At 42.2% G+C, this 15,632-nt stretch overlaps 1 protein-coding gene across 5 annotated transcripts in view; it reads left to right on the top strand.

The window, feature by feature from the left end:
• The first annotated feature begins 1,234 nt into the window (after positions 1-1,234).
• Positions 1,235-15,632, top strand: part of FXR1 (FMR1 autosomal homolog 1) — a 37,070-nt gene continuing 22,672 nt past the window's right edge. For 2 of the 5 annotated variants that reach the window (XR_015222399.1, XM_086618148.1), the window contains exons 1-3: positions 1,236-1,352; positions 11,469-11,521; positions 15,230-15,323. Coding sequence is in view for 4 of the 5 variants with exons in the window: in XM_086618148.1 (XP_086474274.1) it covers positions 1,302-1,352; positions 11,469-11,521; positions 15,230-15,323 (198 nt within the window). In the remaining variant the exon portion in view is untranslated. Of the gene's footprint in view, positions 1,353-11,468; positions 11,522-15,229; positions 15,324-15,632 lie in introns of all 5 variants that reach the window. The other 3 variants (XM_086618146.1, XM_086618145.1, XM_086618147.1) reach the window with 2 other exon arrangements.

The raw sequence follows: 15,632 nt of genomic DNA, 5'->3' as shown, positions 1-15,632 counted from the left end.
ACACGCGGGGTTAGCCAGCAGCACGCAAGCTACCATGATGATGTTGAACCCCTATCTTTCCTTGGGTTGGGCACATTTGAGTCTCCTCACCCAGCAGCCAGCTTTCTCAAAACTTTCAGGCCTGTGTTATCTGAAATCCTTACCCCTCCGGCAGACATGGTTAAAACTGGCAAAAAAGCTACAGCAAGAGATTAGCATGGAGAAACGATAAACGGAAACATTTCATGGCTAAAATACCATCACGCACTCCTGCTCGTTTGGGGCCACATCTAACAGGAAGGATCAGCAGAAAGGGCGTTTGAAAGTAGTTACTGACACTTAAAGCTATTGCAAAAAACGTCTGCGTCTGGCAAAGACGCGGGCCTTTCGTCAAGCTCTGCATGACTAAGCTTATGTGAGCACCGAGCAAAATTCGGGTCCGAGTGCGTCGTTAGGGTCACCGAATAGCACCGTCATTCTGCAAGTTCGGTTTTTTTCTGCCTCTGCAGCAGCACCCGGAGGAAGGGCGGGCAGTGTCGGTGCCCGGGGCAGCCTCCCCCGGGCCCGGCGCCCGAGGGGGCCGCTCGGAGCGGAGCGCGGGTGCCGCCCGCCCGCCCGCCAAGCCAGGCCGGAGCACCGGGAGGGACAAAGGCGGCCGAGCAGCAGGCGTGTGAAAGCAGGCTGCACGGGCGGACGGCGGGCACCATCTTGACTGCGCCGGGCGGCGAGCCAGGCCGCCTGGAGCGGCTCGGCAACGGAAGGTGTCCCCTAAGGCCCAGCCTTTTGACTCGTTACTCTTTTGGGAAAAAAAAAAAAAAAAAGAAAAACCAAAAGCACAAACACCGCATTTTCCCTGCAGGGCCGGCTGCGCGCTGCAGCGCCGGCGCCGCCGCCGCCTCCATCACCGCAGGGCGGCCGCTCCCGCGGGGCCGGCGCGAGGCCGCCGCGCCACCTGCGCCCCGCCGCGCGGGAGGGCGGCGCGCGCCGCAGCCCCCCCTCCGCCCCCGCACCGCCCAGCCGCGGGGCGCGCGCCGCAGCCGGCCGCTCCCACTGCCGCGAGCCGCAGCGGGGGGGGCGGAAGGGGGAAGGCGGCGGCCCGCGGCCCTTCCCGCGGGGAACGCCTGGCGCCGCCGGCCGCCAGCACCCCCGCGCCCGCAGCGTGGGCAGCGCCACCGCGCGCCGCGGGGGGAGCAGGGGCGGGGCGGGGCGGCGCGGCCCCCACCCCGCGGGGGGCGGGCGGAGGGGGAGGGGGAGCCCGGCAGCGCTCCCCCCCGTGGTGACAGTTTCTAGAAGCACGTCCCGGCGTCCTTTGCGCTCTCAACATGGAGGAGCTGACGGTGGAAGTGCGCGGCTCTAACGGGGCCTTCTACAAGGTACCGGCGCGGGGAGGGTGTGGCGGCGGGGCCGGCGCGGCGGGGGCAGCGCGGGGGGCGGCCGCCCGGCGGTTCGCGCGGCCGGACGGAGGCGGGGGGCCGCCGGCGGCCGTCGGGGGAGCCGCTGCGCCGGGCCGCGGAGGAGGGGAAGGTGAGGGGGGAAGGGCGTTGGGGGAAGGTGTCGGGGTGTGGTGGGGGCGGTGGTGGAGGGGGCTGCGGCGGGGAGGGGGGCTGGCGGGAGGGGGCGAGGGGCGGCGGGGATGGCGCGGGGCGGGGGTGGCGCGGAAAGGTGGTGACGAGGCGGGCTGATAAGGGCTCCTCAAGGGAGGCTGGTGTGCGGGGAAGGGGGAGCGCGGGGGGGAGCGGATGCGCAGCACGGGGATTCGCGTAGCCTTCCTATCGGAAAGGGCGGGTGGGCGTGGGGGGGTATTTTTGGAAGAGGTAGGGGCTTTGGGTGGGATGGGGTGAACTGAGCCGAAAATAATGATTTTAAAATATTTTAAATAATTCTTTAAAGATTTCGAGTTTATTTATGTCATCAGAAAGCTTCCTTCACCATCACCCTCCCCGGAATGTCAGGATGTTACAGGATCAATGCAAAATACTCTCAGCTGTTGCCCGTCAGTCATTTCCCCCTAAGCCTGGCTTCAGATGTTTAAGAATCCCAGTTCTTTTTATGGCAAGAGCCTTCTGTCTTCCTTTCCAGGAGGGCTGATTCCAGCCGGCATTGTGAGCACGCAGTGTAGCAGTGTGTTTAATCTCAGGACTCTCTTCAGCTATTGTGCCTATCCGCATACACAGTGTGGTATTATACTGGGGGAGGGGTGGGGGGTGTCCTTTTTTTTTTTTCCTGAGTTTCCCGTGTGCAGCTGTGGATTTGGCTTGGAAGTCATGTGGTAATTGTGCAGTATGTAAAGGCAGTTGGTGTTAAAGGATTTTAACCAGCTGACTTAAGGAGTTAGTTCTGTTCAACTGTCTATTAAAAGAGGCAAATAGGAGATACTCTTATGAGGAAAGAATGTAATGGGGTAAGATATATCCCCTTGCTAGGTATATCTTAAGTTTTTACCAAAATCAGTAGATAATAAATTTTTTAAATCAGGTACATTTTTAGTTGGACTTGAAATACCACACTGAAACCCACATGAGAATCATTTGCCTTTAGAACAGGATGCTCCTAAATAGAGTTGATTTTTTTTTTTTCTTTTCTCCTGCTCGTTAGGAAGCCCAGAATTGAGACACTCTTCTTAGCTTTCCATTTTCTACCTTGTGATCTTGGACAACTTTATAAGCCATAGATGAGTTGTTTCTTCTGCTTAAGAGGAATATGAGGCTAATGGGAGTATTAGAAGATGTACTGAATTCTTGGACTGAAGGGATCTGTGTACACAGAATTTATTACAATAAGCCTGATTTAAGATCTGCAATGATGACATCTCTTCCTAAATCACTGAAAATTGTCAGGCTTGGATTAGCACCATCATGTGTTTTAGCCCTATGAACAGTAGCTAACAAAAGCAGAAATTTTACTTAAAAATGGCATTAATGGCTTTCAGATCAGTGAAGTGAGAATTAAGTCCAGTGATGGCATCTTTGTGATGGATGAAGTCAGGTTAGAATCATAGAATCGTTAGGGTTGGAAGGGACCTTCAAAGGTCATCTAGTCCAACCCCCCTGCAACAAACAGGGATATCTCCAACTAGATCAGGTTGCTCAGGGCCTCATCCAACCGGGCCTTGAACGTCTCCAGGGATGGAGCATCCACCACCTCTCTGGGCAACCTGTTCCAGTGTTCTACAACTCTCATGGTAAAAAATTTTTTCCTAATATCCAACCTGAATCTACCTCCCTCTATTTTAAAACCATTACCCCTTGTCCTATCACAACAGGAGTGATTGGACCCCATGGCGACTAAAGCCCCAGCTCAGAATAATCCACTGTTAATGTGGAGGGGGGAGAAAACCACAGAAACCCCCAAAAACCAACACTGAATAAACCAAACTTAAACACAGTTTCAAAAGATTATTCTTCTGAGCTAAAGGCAGTGAAATGTGTGTGTCAGTGACTCCATTTTGTGAGCCTTACTGTTGAGGTAGGCAGAGGTTATGCATGCGTTTTGGAGCTCAGTAGTGCTGCTGGTAACTTTCTGTTTACAGTTTCTGACGCAAAGGAGGGAGGCGTGTCAGTCTCATTTAGAAAGGGTTCTCCCATGTCACTGTATAGAAGGTGGTAAAAATTTTCTGAAGAGAATAGCAGAATTTGTAAGATGGGGTGAAATTTGAGATTTTCGCTCAGAACAGTCTGAATTCAGATTCATGAGCACAGCATACCTCCTGGTAAACGAGATGAGAACGATCCTGCTATGCCAACAGAGATAAACCTCAAAATAATTATGTAAACAATTACATGACAGATTTTTTTTCATGAGTTATAATACGATGTGCAACGTAGCCGTAGTGATTAAATCTTCAGGACCATTATAGTGGGATTTTCAGTAGTTACTGGAGATATGACCATGGTAAATTATATTCTTTATAGGTTCTTTTGTTCTCTAGTAATTGTTCTTTGTTTTAGTAAGATTCAGACGTAACAGGGAATTCTTTGTATGTGTATTTGCATGTATACGCTATGGTTGCTATAAATTAGTAAGGAAAATTATGTTCCTTATATGAAAAGTCAAAATGTTTTTCATGATGCGTAAATCAATGGACAGTAAGTAACTGTGGTTATGGCAGACACCTGAAGATAACTCTTATACTCTGGCTGGTACAAAAAAAAAAAAATGGTCTAAATTTAACCTTTTACTTACAAATCTCTAAACCAATTAATGCTTTCTTTTCCTTTTGCTTTAAATAAGTAATATAATCTGGAGAACAGGCCAGCATTTATCTTGTGTTTTATCCAAGGTTCTCGACTAGTATAAAGGAGAGCCAATGTTTAGCCACTCCCTGCAGCTCAGAAGCTTTTGCATATATCATAATATGGAACATTAATTATCTTAGAGAACAGATGGCACTGATGGGGCTCCAAGTGGTCATGGTCTTCTGAAGAAAGATGAGGTTTGTGTTGTGGAGCAGGGAGGAGAATGGACAGGGTTGATGAACCCTACTAGTTAAGGGTCTGCATATATTAGAGGTGTGCTGGGGACTTCTTGAGAGCAGAGCAGTTGATACATTCTGGATAAGTGCTAGATTGCAGGTTAGGTTTTATTTTGGGGACATTAGAGTACACTTTTTGTGTGAAATGGCCAAAAATAGCTGGATTTCTTTTGGCTCTAAGTGGGTTGTAGGGAGTGAAAGTTGAAGGCTCCCAGCCTGTTCTTGACCTGACTGCAGTGTTTGCAGGATGATGATTCTCTGCGTCATTAAGATCATTAAGTAGTTAACAGAATCACAGATGGTTGAGGCTGGCAGAGACTGTGGGAGGTCATCTGGTCCACACCCCTTCTGAAGCAGGGCCACCTAGAGCCAGTTGCCCAGGACCGTATTCAGATGGCTTTGGAGTATCTCTGAGGATGGAGACTCCCCAGCTTCCCTGAGTAATCTGTGCCCGTGCTTGGTCATGCTCACAGTAAAAAAAAAAAAAAAAAAAAAAAAAATAAAAAAGAAAAGTATTTCCTGATGTTCACAGAGAACCTCCTGTGTTTTCAGTTCGTGCCCATTGCCTCTGATCCTGCCAGTTGTGAAGGGTGTCTGTACAGCTCTTGGCAAGAACAAGACCAAAGCTCCTTTTTTACCCTGCATCTCCCTCAGCCTGCGTATTCTATCTTGTATGCAGATTGGAGCCCTGGTTCTGTACGTTATTCATGAGTTCAGATGTCAGCTTACATGAAGTAGGTTGGGCCTTACAATAAAATGAGACCAAGGTACATAAATTCAACACCAGACAACTTCCTCTACCTGAATCCTTCAGCGGCATCTGAATAACTCTGAAAGATTCATCGTCGTCTTCATTGTAGGGACTTGCATGTGCTGTCAGACTGCTGTGTTGCACCCCCTTGCACACTTCCTCTTCTAGAGTAGTAGGGGTTTAGATTATACAAGGGCATGAAATAGATAAAAATGTGAGTTAGACTGAAACTCAGCCTTTAATTTACAGATTCTAAAATGATTCCTTCTTGGTCTGTTCCTCTTTCAAGAGGTGCAGTTGTTCTGGTAGCAGGACTAACCGAAGCACTGGTAGCAGGACTTGGTGTAGGCCTCAAGGTAGAGACTAGCCAAAATATTAAAGGACAGAAATAATGAAGGATAAGTACACAGCATTTCTCCACATGTACAGTGTCAAAGCATGATGAGCAATTCTGTGTGAGAAAAAGTTTATGTATCAGTAAAAAAAATATGGCGCTTTTTTTTTTACCATTTTTAATTGGTGGTTTTGGAAACAACTCTGAGTTCTTTTGAATGATGTTTAGCTTGACAGCTAGTAAAATGGGAAACTGTTGTTAAGAGTATAGCTTACACAGCTGTTTGTACCCTGTTACTACACCAGGAAGCACGGTAACTGGTATTACCTTTTTTTCTCTTTTAAGATTGCAACTCTTTCATGCTCAGCATTTATTTGCTGTATCTAGCCGTAATGAGTGGGAAATTTCAGACATTTTAAAGTTGTTAGTGATCTCTTGAAAGTTGTGTAGGCTGGTGCAAGAGGTATCTGTAGTTATTACTGCTGTTGTTGAGCCATTTGCTTGACCCTTTTGGGTTGATAAAAAGGCGATGCCCTAGGCAGTGGTTATTGATTGCTGTTGTACATCATCAGTGGAGGGTGTCTTTAGGAAGTTTTGCCTTTTGGGAATATGTGTATGAAGAAAGCAGTAATGTGACTCATTTAGAGTTTCATGAATAAGCCTAAACCAGGGCATTCAGTGCTGAAATTCTTGCGTAACTGTCATAAGGAGACTTGAATTTACATATGATAATTGTGATTGTGAATGGAAATAAGAAGTAATGTCATGGATTAAACTGTGGTTGCTAAAATTGATACAGTAGTTCAGGATCTCTTCCTTACCTGATACCTGCTTTTAATGTTTGTGTTTTGCAGCAAGCTAGATCTGCTTTCTTTGTCAAGTCCTTGTGTAAGCTGGTGCAGCTCATCACTTCTACCAAAAATAATACTTTATGAAGTTCAGTCTTTTTTCATCCAGTGATTTGATTATTTACAAGTTTTCTGGTTTTGCTTTGGTTTTTGTTATTTTGTGTGTGATATTTTTTTTTCATGGAGGTCACCATGGAATACATTCCTTAGTAATAATTAGGTATTTCATGTATTTGTCACATGAAACAGTTGTGTATGAATGTTAGTTAAAAATGCTAATAGTTCTTGCTTCTGAAAGGAGTGGAAGGTTTGGTAATTGGCTATAGGCTACTTGACCTTTATGGCACTGATCAGAAACAGTCCATGGTACCAGATGCCAAAGCGTTTACTAGGCGTTTGAAATGTGCTCAGCAGTGGGTGAGGTGATCTCAGTGTGGTTTTTAGTGCGCAGGTATGCCTGACTCAAAAGCCAACATAGTAGCTGTCCCTGGAAGCAATGCTTGCAGCTAAACTAACAGCACCTCATTTCTAGGTTGGACTATCCTACCTGGGGGTCTGATAAACTTAAAGCAGGAGGAAGAGGGAACTTGGATTGCGTCTGCCTGTTACGCACATTTTGTGACTCTGCCTGGAACTGGATAAAAAAAAAAAAGTGTGTGTATATATACAGAGATGTACAGTTCACTGTAAGGGCACTTCAGTAAATCTTGATCCGTTTATGTTATCAGCAGATCCTAATCCTAAATCCATCAGCAAAACCCAGGTAAAAGGGAGAGAGAGAGAGAGTGTGTGTGTGTGTTAGGAGGAGGAGAAGTCTTAACTGTAGCAATTTTGGTGGCAAATGATCCGTTTGTAGTTTCCAGTCCTTTTTTTCCTACTTAAGATGGTATAGCCCTGTGTGAGATTTGCTGGATCTCCAATCCCGAACCTAGGCAAGAGTCCCAGCAATACTACCCCTCATTTTACAGGTGCTGGTGTTGGGAGCCTGGCTTCTGCCAAGTGAGTGGCAGAGACAGGTCCGTACCAGAGTGCCTGGGGAGCCAGCGTGACATTAATAGCCTGTAGTACAGTAGAGTCTCGTGTCCGCCTCCGAGCCGGGCTGCAGTGAGCAGGGCATACATGGACTTCAGAGCTCCAGCTCAGTGCAAACCGAGTGACTGACATTAATATCTGCACAGGCCAAATCAGAGGTCTGGCAAGATGAAGTCACAGCAATTTTTCTTCCCTTCCTGCCCTCCAGAGTTTTGTATGGTGTGAAACACACACAGATCTTCTGTGTAAGCTTACTTGCTGATAATTCAGTTCATCACTGTGTTTTTGGCGCTAGTATATTTATTGATTACGTGTTTGGTGGTCTCTTGCTCTGTCTCGTCACCTCTGTTTGGAATTGGGCTGCATGGAATGATGTGTAAGGAATATAGAACGTTTCAAACTTAGATATTGGCATTATCTATCTCAGGCAACTGCTAAATTAAATTTCAGTAATGGAGTACCTTGTTCATTTGAGCAAAAGTTCAGATGATGCATTATTACTTAATTTAGCAGAAAATGTGTTTGATACAATATCAGACATGACTAGTGCAAGCTTAGACTACAAATCTATTTATATAGGTTACCTCACTGATAAAGAACTCCTTCAAAATTCCTAGTTGAAAACCGGGATATTTACTTCTCTGGTTTACGTTCATCACGCCCTTTCTGAAGAAATTCTTGTGAATTTATAGGATTTAATATAACTTTTAATGTAAAAAAAAAAAATCCGCTTTGTACTGCAAAATACTTTAATGTCACAGGTTTTTTGTTAAACCTTTTTTTTTAAAAAGAATTACCTCTAGGCTTTTGGAATACTACTTCAAATATTACATTAAATCTCATCCTGACATGCGTGAAATCTATTTCTCTGTTTTTATCTAGGAGTTTAAGTGACAGCTGATAATGCTTATAGTAAGGGTCAGGGTTGCAGGTAGGAAAGTAGTATGCAGGAATTTTTACTTTTGGCAAATGTTTTGGTGATACTTTTGGCATGTTTCTTGGCAATAATTGAATCATTTCTTACAAAATAGTATTGAATTCTGATTATTTCTAGTTGTATTAAATGAACCATGCAATGTGTAATACCTCATAGGCCACTGTGCCTCAGTTACTGTAAAAGTGATTTCTTCCCCCCAGCTGTATAGAAATTGATAATAGTAGGAAGAATTGTATTAGGGATTTTTTACTTTTATATTACTCCTTCACTATTAGATGTGTGTTTGTACAATTAGACTCTCATCAGACTTTTTTCAAGCCTCACAATATAATTATTTAAATAATTATGTAATTTTACTTAATGCTTTACTGCCTACCCAGTAAATGTTATATTTAGTTTTGAGGGTTTCCCATATCTGAGTACTGTGGAGTGAAGGAGATTGAGAATGCCAGCTGAAAATGCTTTTCAGATAATTTCAAGCCAGTTCCTGCAGACCTGTCTGCTAGCCATGAGTCTGCTTTATGGTCTCGTATGGGAAGAGCAGTGCGCATGCTTTGAGCTGAAGGATTTCCGTGTGTGAGGGAGTTCCTGAAACCCACGTGCTGCAAAATGTACAAATTCTGTGTCGGAATTGTACTTTCGATTTTATTAAAAAGTGTTCAGTGTTTCTGTTTATGCAGCTGATGCTTGTGCAGTGTCAGCTGTTAGTCTGCTGCTAGTCATATCTCTGCATTATTGTTCCACTTGAGCTTTCCTGTTCTTCAGCAGGAGGTGAGCTTGAATATCAGTGATTCTGAATATTAAACCTGTTTGTGCTGTTGTACAGAAAGCCAGACTTTAGCTGGTAATGGACTAATTGTCTGAAATCCTGGAAAATCAATGCAGTTGGGATTCCTTTTTTCCATTTCTTTTGTCTTCTTAGTGAAACCTGCAAATAGTAAATGGATTCAGGATTTTCTAAACTCTGCAGAGCATAATGTTCTGAATGTTTTTCACGTTTATGGTACCTGATTTTGAATATCTCTTGATTCTGAAGTTCTGTTTTTTAACAAAGGAAAGATATCTGAATTCGGATCTGCAGAACAAATTTTTAGCTTCTATACGCTCACCTTCAAAATGAAATACGTATTCCTCCCTCCATGTTGAGTGCTGTGTGAGCATATAATAACATAAATAGGAGGTAGAATCCAGCTATGAAATAAAGCAGCATAATGAGGCAAAGACTCATATTGAATCTCAGACTTTTGGAATGCAGATAAATGGCTGCCCACAGTAGGGAGTTACATCTATTTCTGTAAATACTGTGTCCTGTTGATAAGTTGTCATTTGGCAGAATGTTGGACTGCATGAACTAGATGTGCAGTGGTGTGACTTGGGTGTTTTGTCCCTGGATGGAGTTTGAATGAATTGTAGTAGAACAACTTTATTTCCTGCACTTCATGCTGTGTTAATTCATCTCCATGTTGGAGCATGTTTAAAAGGGACATTGGTAGCATAAATTTAGTAGAAGTTCAGCTTTTCTCTATTGTTGGCAAACACATACTTCAGGCAGTAGAATTTTGTGTGCTCTTTGCATCTTTAAACAGACATAACTTCAGTGTTCCTGTCCAGTTTATCTGTCCAGAAACTGCCTTGAAACTGAAAGTCCCTGATTACAGGTGTATTTTATTGCCAACTGTTTCAGTTGCTTTCCTTTCAGAGAAGGAGATTTGCCTTCCTTCCCTTGCAGTGGCAGAATGATCTTTGAAAGGGTTTATTTTGCTAGAAACACACTAGGTGGTTTGAGGAGGTGTCTGGTGACCTGCTTTGTTCAAGGTTACCAGTATGCTTTCTGTTAGAACCAGTCTTCTGTGTGGTGGCAGATGGTTTTGAGTGAAGCTCAGGGAGCAGAAAAGCAGGTTTTGAGCAAATGCCTTAACAGCATTGGCCGAGTTTGAGTTCACATAGGAGGATATTTGTTCATGTAGGCCCTTTGCAACCAGCTGTCAGCATGGGCTCCTTAACGGTCTGTTGTTACGTTGAGGGATCTCCTGTGTCAAAATTGGTCTTTCCCTGAGCTGACACGTAATACCTCTGTGGGCTAGTTACTCCTTGCACAGCTGGTACGTCCTTCGTCCTCCTCAGTCGGCAGTCTTAAGTGGATATAATCCATTCAGCAGATTTCCTGGAACTTCTCTTAAGATAGCTATGCAACTCCCTTACTCCTATAAAACAGCAGGTTCCTCTTTGCCCTCCTCTGCTTGGGCTAATACCAGACAATAGCAAAAGCAGGAGTAGTTTGAAAGATCTTTCTTGTCCCTTTATCTGCTTTTTTTTTTTATGACAAAGCTGCCTTCCTTAACCAAGAGATGTAGGAACTTAATTTCTGCATGGATACTTGAGCACAACTGTATCTATCAGGTTGTTCTTTGTCTTTAGGCTTTTGATATAAATCAGTGCCCCCTGTCTTTCAAAGGAAAGAGAGGGAAGTGACATTTCCCCTTGATTGTTCCTGAGATCATAATAATGTGACATAAAAAAAACCTGTGAAATATATTCTCTTTATTTTCCTCTGAGGTCCTACAGGTATTTGGCCTTACACAGTCCCCTGTTTGGTGCTTGAAGATGATACCATAACTAGATCTATGGCAACCTGCATTGCCAAATTTTATCCAAGCTTGTCGTACTGTTCCGAAGGACGGTTGTTTGGGATTCAGCTTTGTGTTGAGAAGAACACCTGAAAAGCAAATAGTGCTATGTACAGCTGTTTGACATTGGATTGCAAGTTGTACTACTTGCCCTGGGCCTGGATCTCTCATTTTGTTCCTGTAAAACAGTTGTGTGTACCTGTAGATAAAATTAATAAACTCCACGATCATGAGTTTTCAGTTGTAAATGTGCTGGTCTGATTTGAGCAGCCATTTAAAACAATCTCTGTGCGCTGTGTTTCTTAGAATAGCCAACTAATAATATCAGCAACCTCATGTGAACAGTGGGATCGTGTCTTGGAACTTTCCTAAATTGGAACCATAGTATTAGTGGTGGTCTGTTGTTTGGCTTAGTTTCAGAGTCTATTGAAATTACTACCTTGTTCTGATTTCACATGCATTCTTATAATGAAAATGTTTTTGTTTTAGGGATTTATCAAAGATGTTCATGAGGACTCGCTCACAGTTGTATTTGAAAACAAGTAAGTATTTTATTTAAAAAAAAAAATCATTTGAGTATTAGGTTATTATTTCAGTTTTGTGCATTTGAGTATTAGGTTATTATTTCAGTTTTGTGCTTTCAGTGTTGTTTTCTGTTTGTTTTGATGTTAAGGGGAAGTAGATTTCATTAGAAAGATGTAGTTGTGGAAGTACAGACCAACTATTCTGTTCACAGTCTCCATGAATTATCATCTTGAATTGCTGTATTGGAATTCAGCTCATCAGTTACACAGTCCTTTACATTTTTTGGTGTCTTTAGTGATGCCCATAGATGTGGCGGCCAAATTTAATTAAAATAATACTCAGTGGCAGAGGCCTGATACTCTTATATTAAAGAAGAAAAAGATGGGAAATAGCAAAGTACTTCTATTAAATAAACAATTCTCTATATGTCTAATCTGAGGAATGCTGATCAGTGTTTTCAGCTAGAGAGAAATAGGTAGAAATATCCTGACGATGATTGATTTTTCTTTTTAACTATTAAGAAAATATACGTACATACCCAATCTAAAGACCCCATATTTTTTATAGTGGAAAAGAGTGCAAATCTGTAAGCAAATCAAGAGAAAAAATTATCCATTAGGCCCTCTTCATTTAATATGTAACACAGCAATGCTACTAGGGACTTGTAGTGGCAAGTCCAAGGTAGTCCATGGGATGGTAAAGTACCAATGAATACCCGTTGTTCAGCGTTCAGACTGACAACACCGCGGATTACCTGGGAGATTCCAGGGCTAATTTAAGATATTCGAGGAGCTACATCATCTTCCGTGTTTCCCTTCCAGTTGCTAGGTGGAGATCCTGAAGATGTCAGCTTTTGATGTGAAAATTGTTACTAAAGTCTGCCAGCACCAACCTGTAGATTAGTCTTTAAGCAAGATTGCAGGGTAACAAAGGTAATATTAGGGAGCATGCGAGTGTTTTTATAAACAGTACTTTGTAATCCTGAATATATAATCCTAGGATGTGTATACATATATATGTGAACATGTGTGTATATACATGTGTATAAAAATAAATCCTAGGGGAGAAAAGAGGAGTAATCCTAGGGTTTACCCTGCAACATCCAGTCTTTGTTTCTTTCTAACCTGGGTTCTCTAGTCCTTCTTTTATGAAAAATAGTTAGAAAAGCAGGTGGCAACCATTTGCACTAACTAACACTGAGGTGGTTATGGAAGTTGTTACTGACTCCTGGGTTTTCATATGCTTACCCGAAAACCCAGCAAACAGAAAAGCCAAACTGGGTCCTTGATCCTATCCATGGTCTGAGGAGATGTGACAAATCTTCAGTTTCATTTTCAACATCCGTATTACTTTCCTTTAAGGTAGGAGGCTCTTTGCCTGCAAAACATATGCTTTCAAGTCAGAAACCAAGTAAGCTGAAGGAAGTGCCTGTGGTTCACAGCAGGGGTCTAATTGTTGGCAAACACATTTCTACTGTTTAGCATCCATGTCATCCATGTGATTTACAGAAAGTCTGGCAGCAGCAGCCATGTTTCAAAAAGGATAGGCTGCAACATATGTTGAATGTTTTGTTGACCAAAAATAGGTCTTATCAGGAAGTGTGTATACAATTCTAGTCAAATGATGATTCTGTGATGTAAATCTGATAAATTATTACCCGTTCTAATAAGTTAACTTCATAAGGGCTTTAGTAGAACCAAAGTTTGGCAAGTGTCCTGTCCTGAATGCATCATTCTGTTGTGGTAGTAATCAGCACTGATGAAGTAAACACATCTACTCCGCTAAAGACAGTCTAAATCATCAGTTTGCATTTGCTGCTCATAGTCTGTGAACTGAGCTTTCTGTGCAGTTTTCCACTGTTTTACTAAGAAACACCAAGCATTTTGCAGATGATGGGGTAAGCTGTTATTGGCCCATCCATTTCTAGTGGATGGAGTTCCTTTAGATGATTAGAGATGGAACCATAATTAGTCTACTGCAACTTCAAGTGGATTTTACTGAAGGTACAAGGTCTCTTCAATCATAGCATCTCATTATGGTCAGTTCATAACTTTCTGTAAGCTTCTGTTTGCTAGAGTCTTTGGCTACAAGGCACAGTAGAAATTCTCAGTAGAACTTCAAGTAGCTCATGTTAGTTTGTAACATTTTTGGTCCTGTTGTTCAGTTGTGGTGATTATGCTCATACTGTTTCTAAACTGACGTTTTATATACCCTATAATTCAGGGAATGTAGTTTGTCCTCAAGTTTTACTATTTGCCTTTGTATCTGTGAGAGTAATAACTTCACAAAGGTGGGGAAGGAAAGGAAAAACCCAAACCCTGCGTTTAGTGACTATTATAGTTGTGAAAAGGGCAATTGAATTGCAAGTGATATTTGCCAACCGCTTTCACCATTTCTCAGAAATAGAATGAGATTTAAATAATATTTTATGGCCAAAATACCTTCCAACGCCAACAAAAGCTATCCGTAATCTTCATGGATTTTTTTGTTGTTTCTCAAAGTTCCATTATAGTTAAAAGAAAAATGAAGTGCATCATAACAGCTAGAGCAAAACTATACACATACCTCACATCGTGAGGTGAAGTACTTGAGTGTAAGCTGTCTGGCCAGAGAAAGTGTGTAAATGTATCCGTCTTGTAGAGAGTTGCACAATTGCCCTCTGCTCCTAACGCTGAGACTTGTTCCACTGATTTAGGCTGCTGTCTGCATGTATTAAAGTAAGCAAAACAAATTGTTTGCAACAATCCTTACTGGTACAAGTTGGTTCTGGATCCCGTCTGTACCTGATGTGAACTTTAAGATGGGCATAAATGGTGGGCATTGGAATGCTTTGACAGATATCGTCAAAGTCCCTCAGATATTATAAGTTAATAATTTTTTTGAGGTGGATGTTTTCCCCTGGTTTTCTTTGAACTTGTGTAGAATCTTCAGTTGGGTTTCTGACTAAAAGACTAAGGAACAGCTGATGATATTCTGTGACATTCACAGAGTAGAAGGAAAGGGAATTTCAGGAGAACACAGATGTGAATTGTTCCAGTAGTCTTCGTAAAACGTGCCTAAAATATACACTTCTAAAAGTAAAATGCTTTGTAGAGCCAGCTACGGTAAAATAAATAACCTTTCTGTACAAGAAGGTAAAATATAAATTTTCTATTTTATAAATTATTGGTATTGATAACCAGATATAAAGGTGTGTTTTGAATTGAATGTTTGCCAGACACTGACTGGGGAGCGTTAACAAGTTCGTAGGTAGAAATGTAAAGTTTTGTGAAGGATCAGAGTCAGATTTTCCTGGAATACTGAAAACATCAATGGTAAGCAGTTGAAATGCTTACCGTTTGGTAAGGATGAGGTGAAGAAACGGATGAACCCCATGGCAGACTGATGAGCTTACATCTGTATAAAGGCTTTATGACTTGAACAGTAGAAAGAAACGTTAGTACATCATCTAATAATCTTTTCACTGGAGTTTTATGAAAGCCATTTAGTGAACCCAGTCAAGTTAAACTTTTCAGTTAGTTTAAAAATCATTTTGTCATTAAATATCTTCTCAGCTATTACCTTTATCTTGACAGGATTATTTTGTTGGTTTGCTTATAAGGCTTGCTTTCTAGCAATGAAGAATCAGACCTGATTATATGGAAAGAGTGAGTTTTAAACTAAGCTCAGAGTTCTAAAAATAAAACTAAGGAAAATTCTAGAAGTAATGTCTCTTCAACTTTCAGTTGGCAACCAGAGCGCCAGGTACCTTTTAATGAAGTCAGATTGCCACCACCCCCTGATATCAAGAAGGAAATTGGTGAAGGAGATGAAGTGGAGGTGAGTTTATCCTAATGAACTGTCCTGATACATAACTGATTGTCTGTTCAAGGCAGTGATGATGATTAAGTACATTACCAAAGTGTAGATTTCAAATGGAGCATGTCTCTGGTAATGGATTTGATAGGCTTTCAGAGAAACTGGCATTGCAGTTTTTTCACAGAACTACTAATGGAACTTTCTCAAGATCTAAAAGTTAACATAGCTGAGAAAGTTTTGGTTTTAATTCTGAAACTAAGTAATTTTCATTTTTGATCTGGAATGTAACTGTTGGAAGTATTTTGATGTGTAGATGTAATAAAGCTCTTC

The sequence above is a fragment of the Tauraco erythrolophus genome, chromosome 11 (assembly GCF_009769465.1).
Source record: "Tauraco erythrolophus isolate bTauEry1 chromosome 11, bTauEry1.pri, whole genome shotgun sequence".
In the NCBI taxonomy this organism is placed as follows: Eukaryota; Metazoa; Chordata; class Aves; order Musophagiformes; family Musophagidae; genus Tauraco; species Tauraco erythrolophus.
Note: the sequence above shows the minus strand (reverse complement) of the source record. Positions and strands in the feature narration are given on the sequence as shown.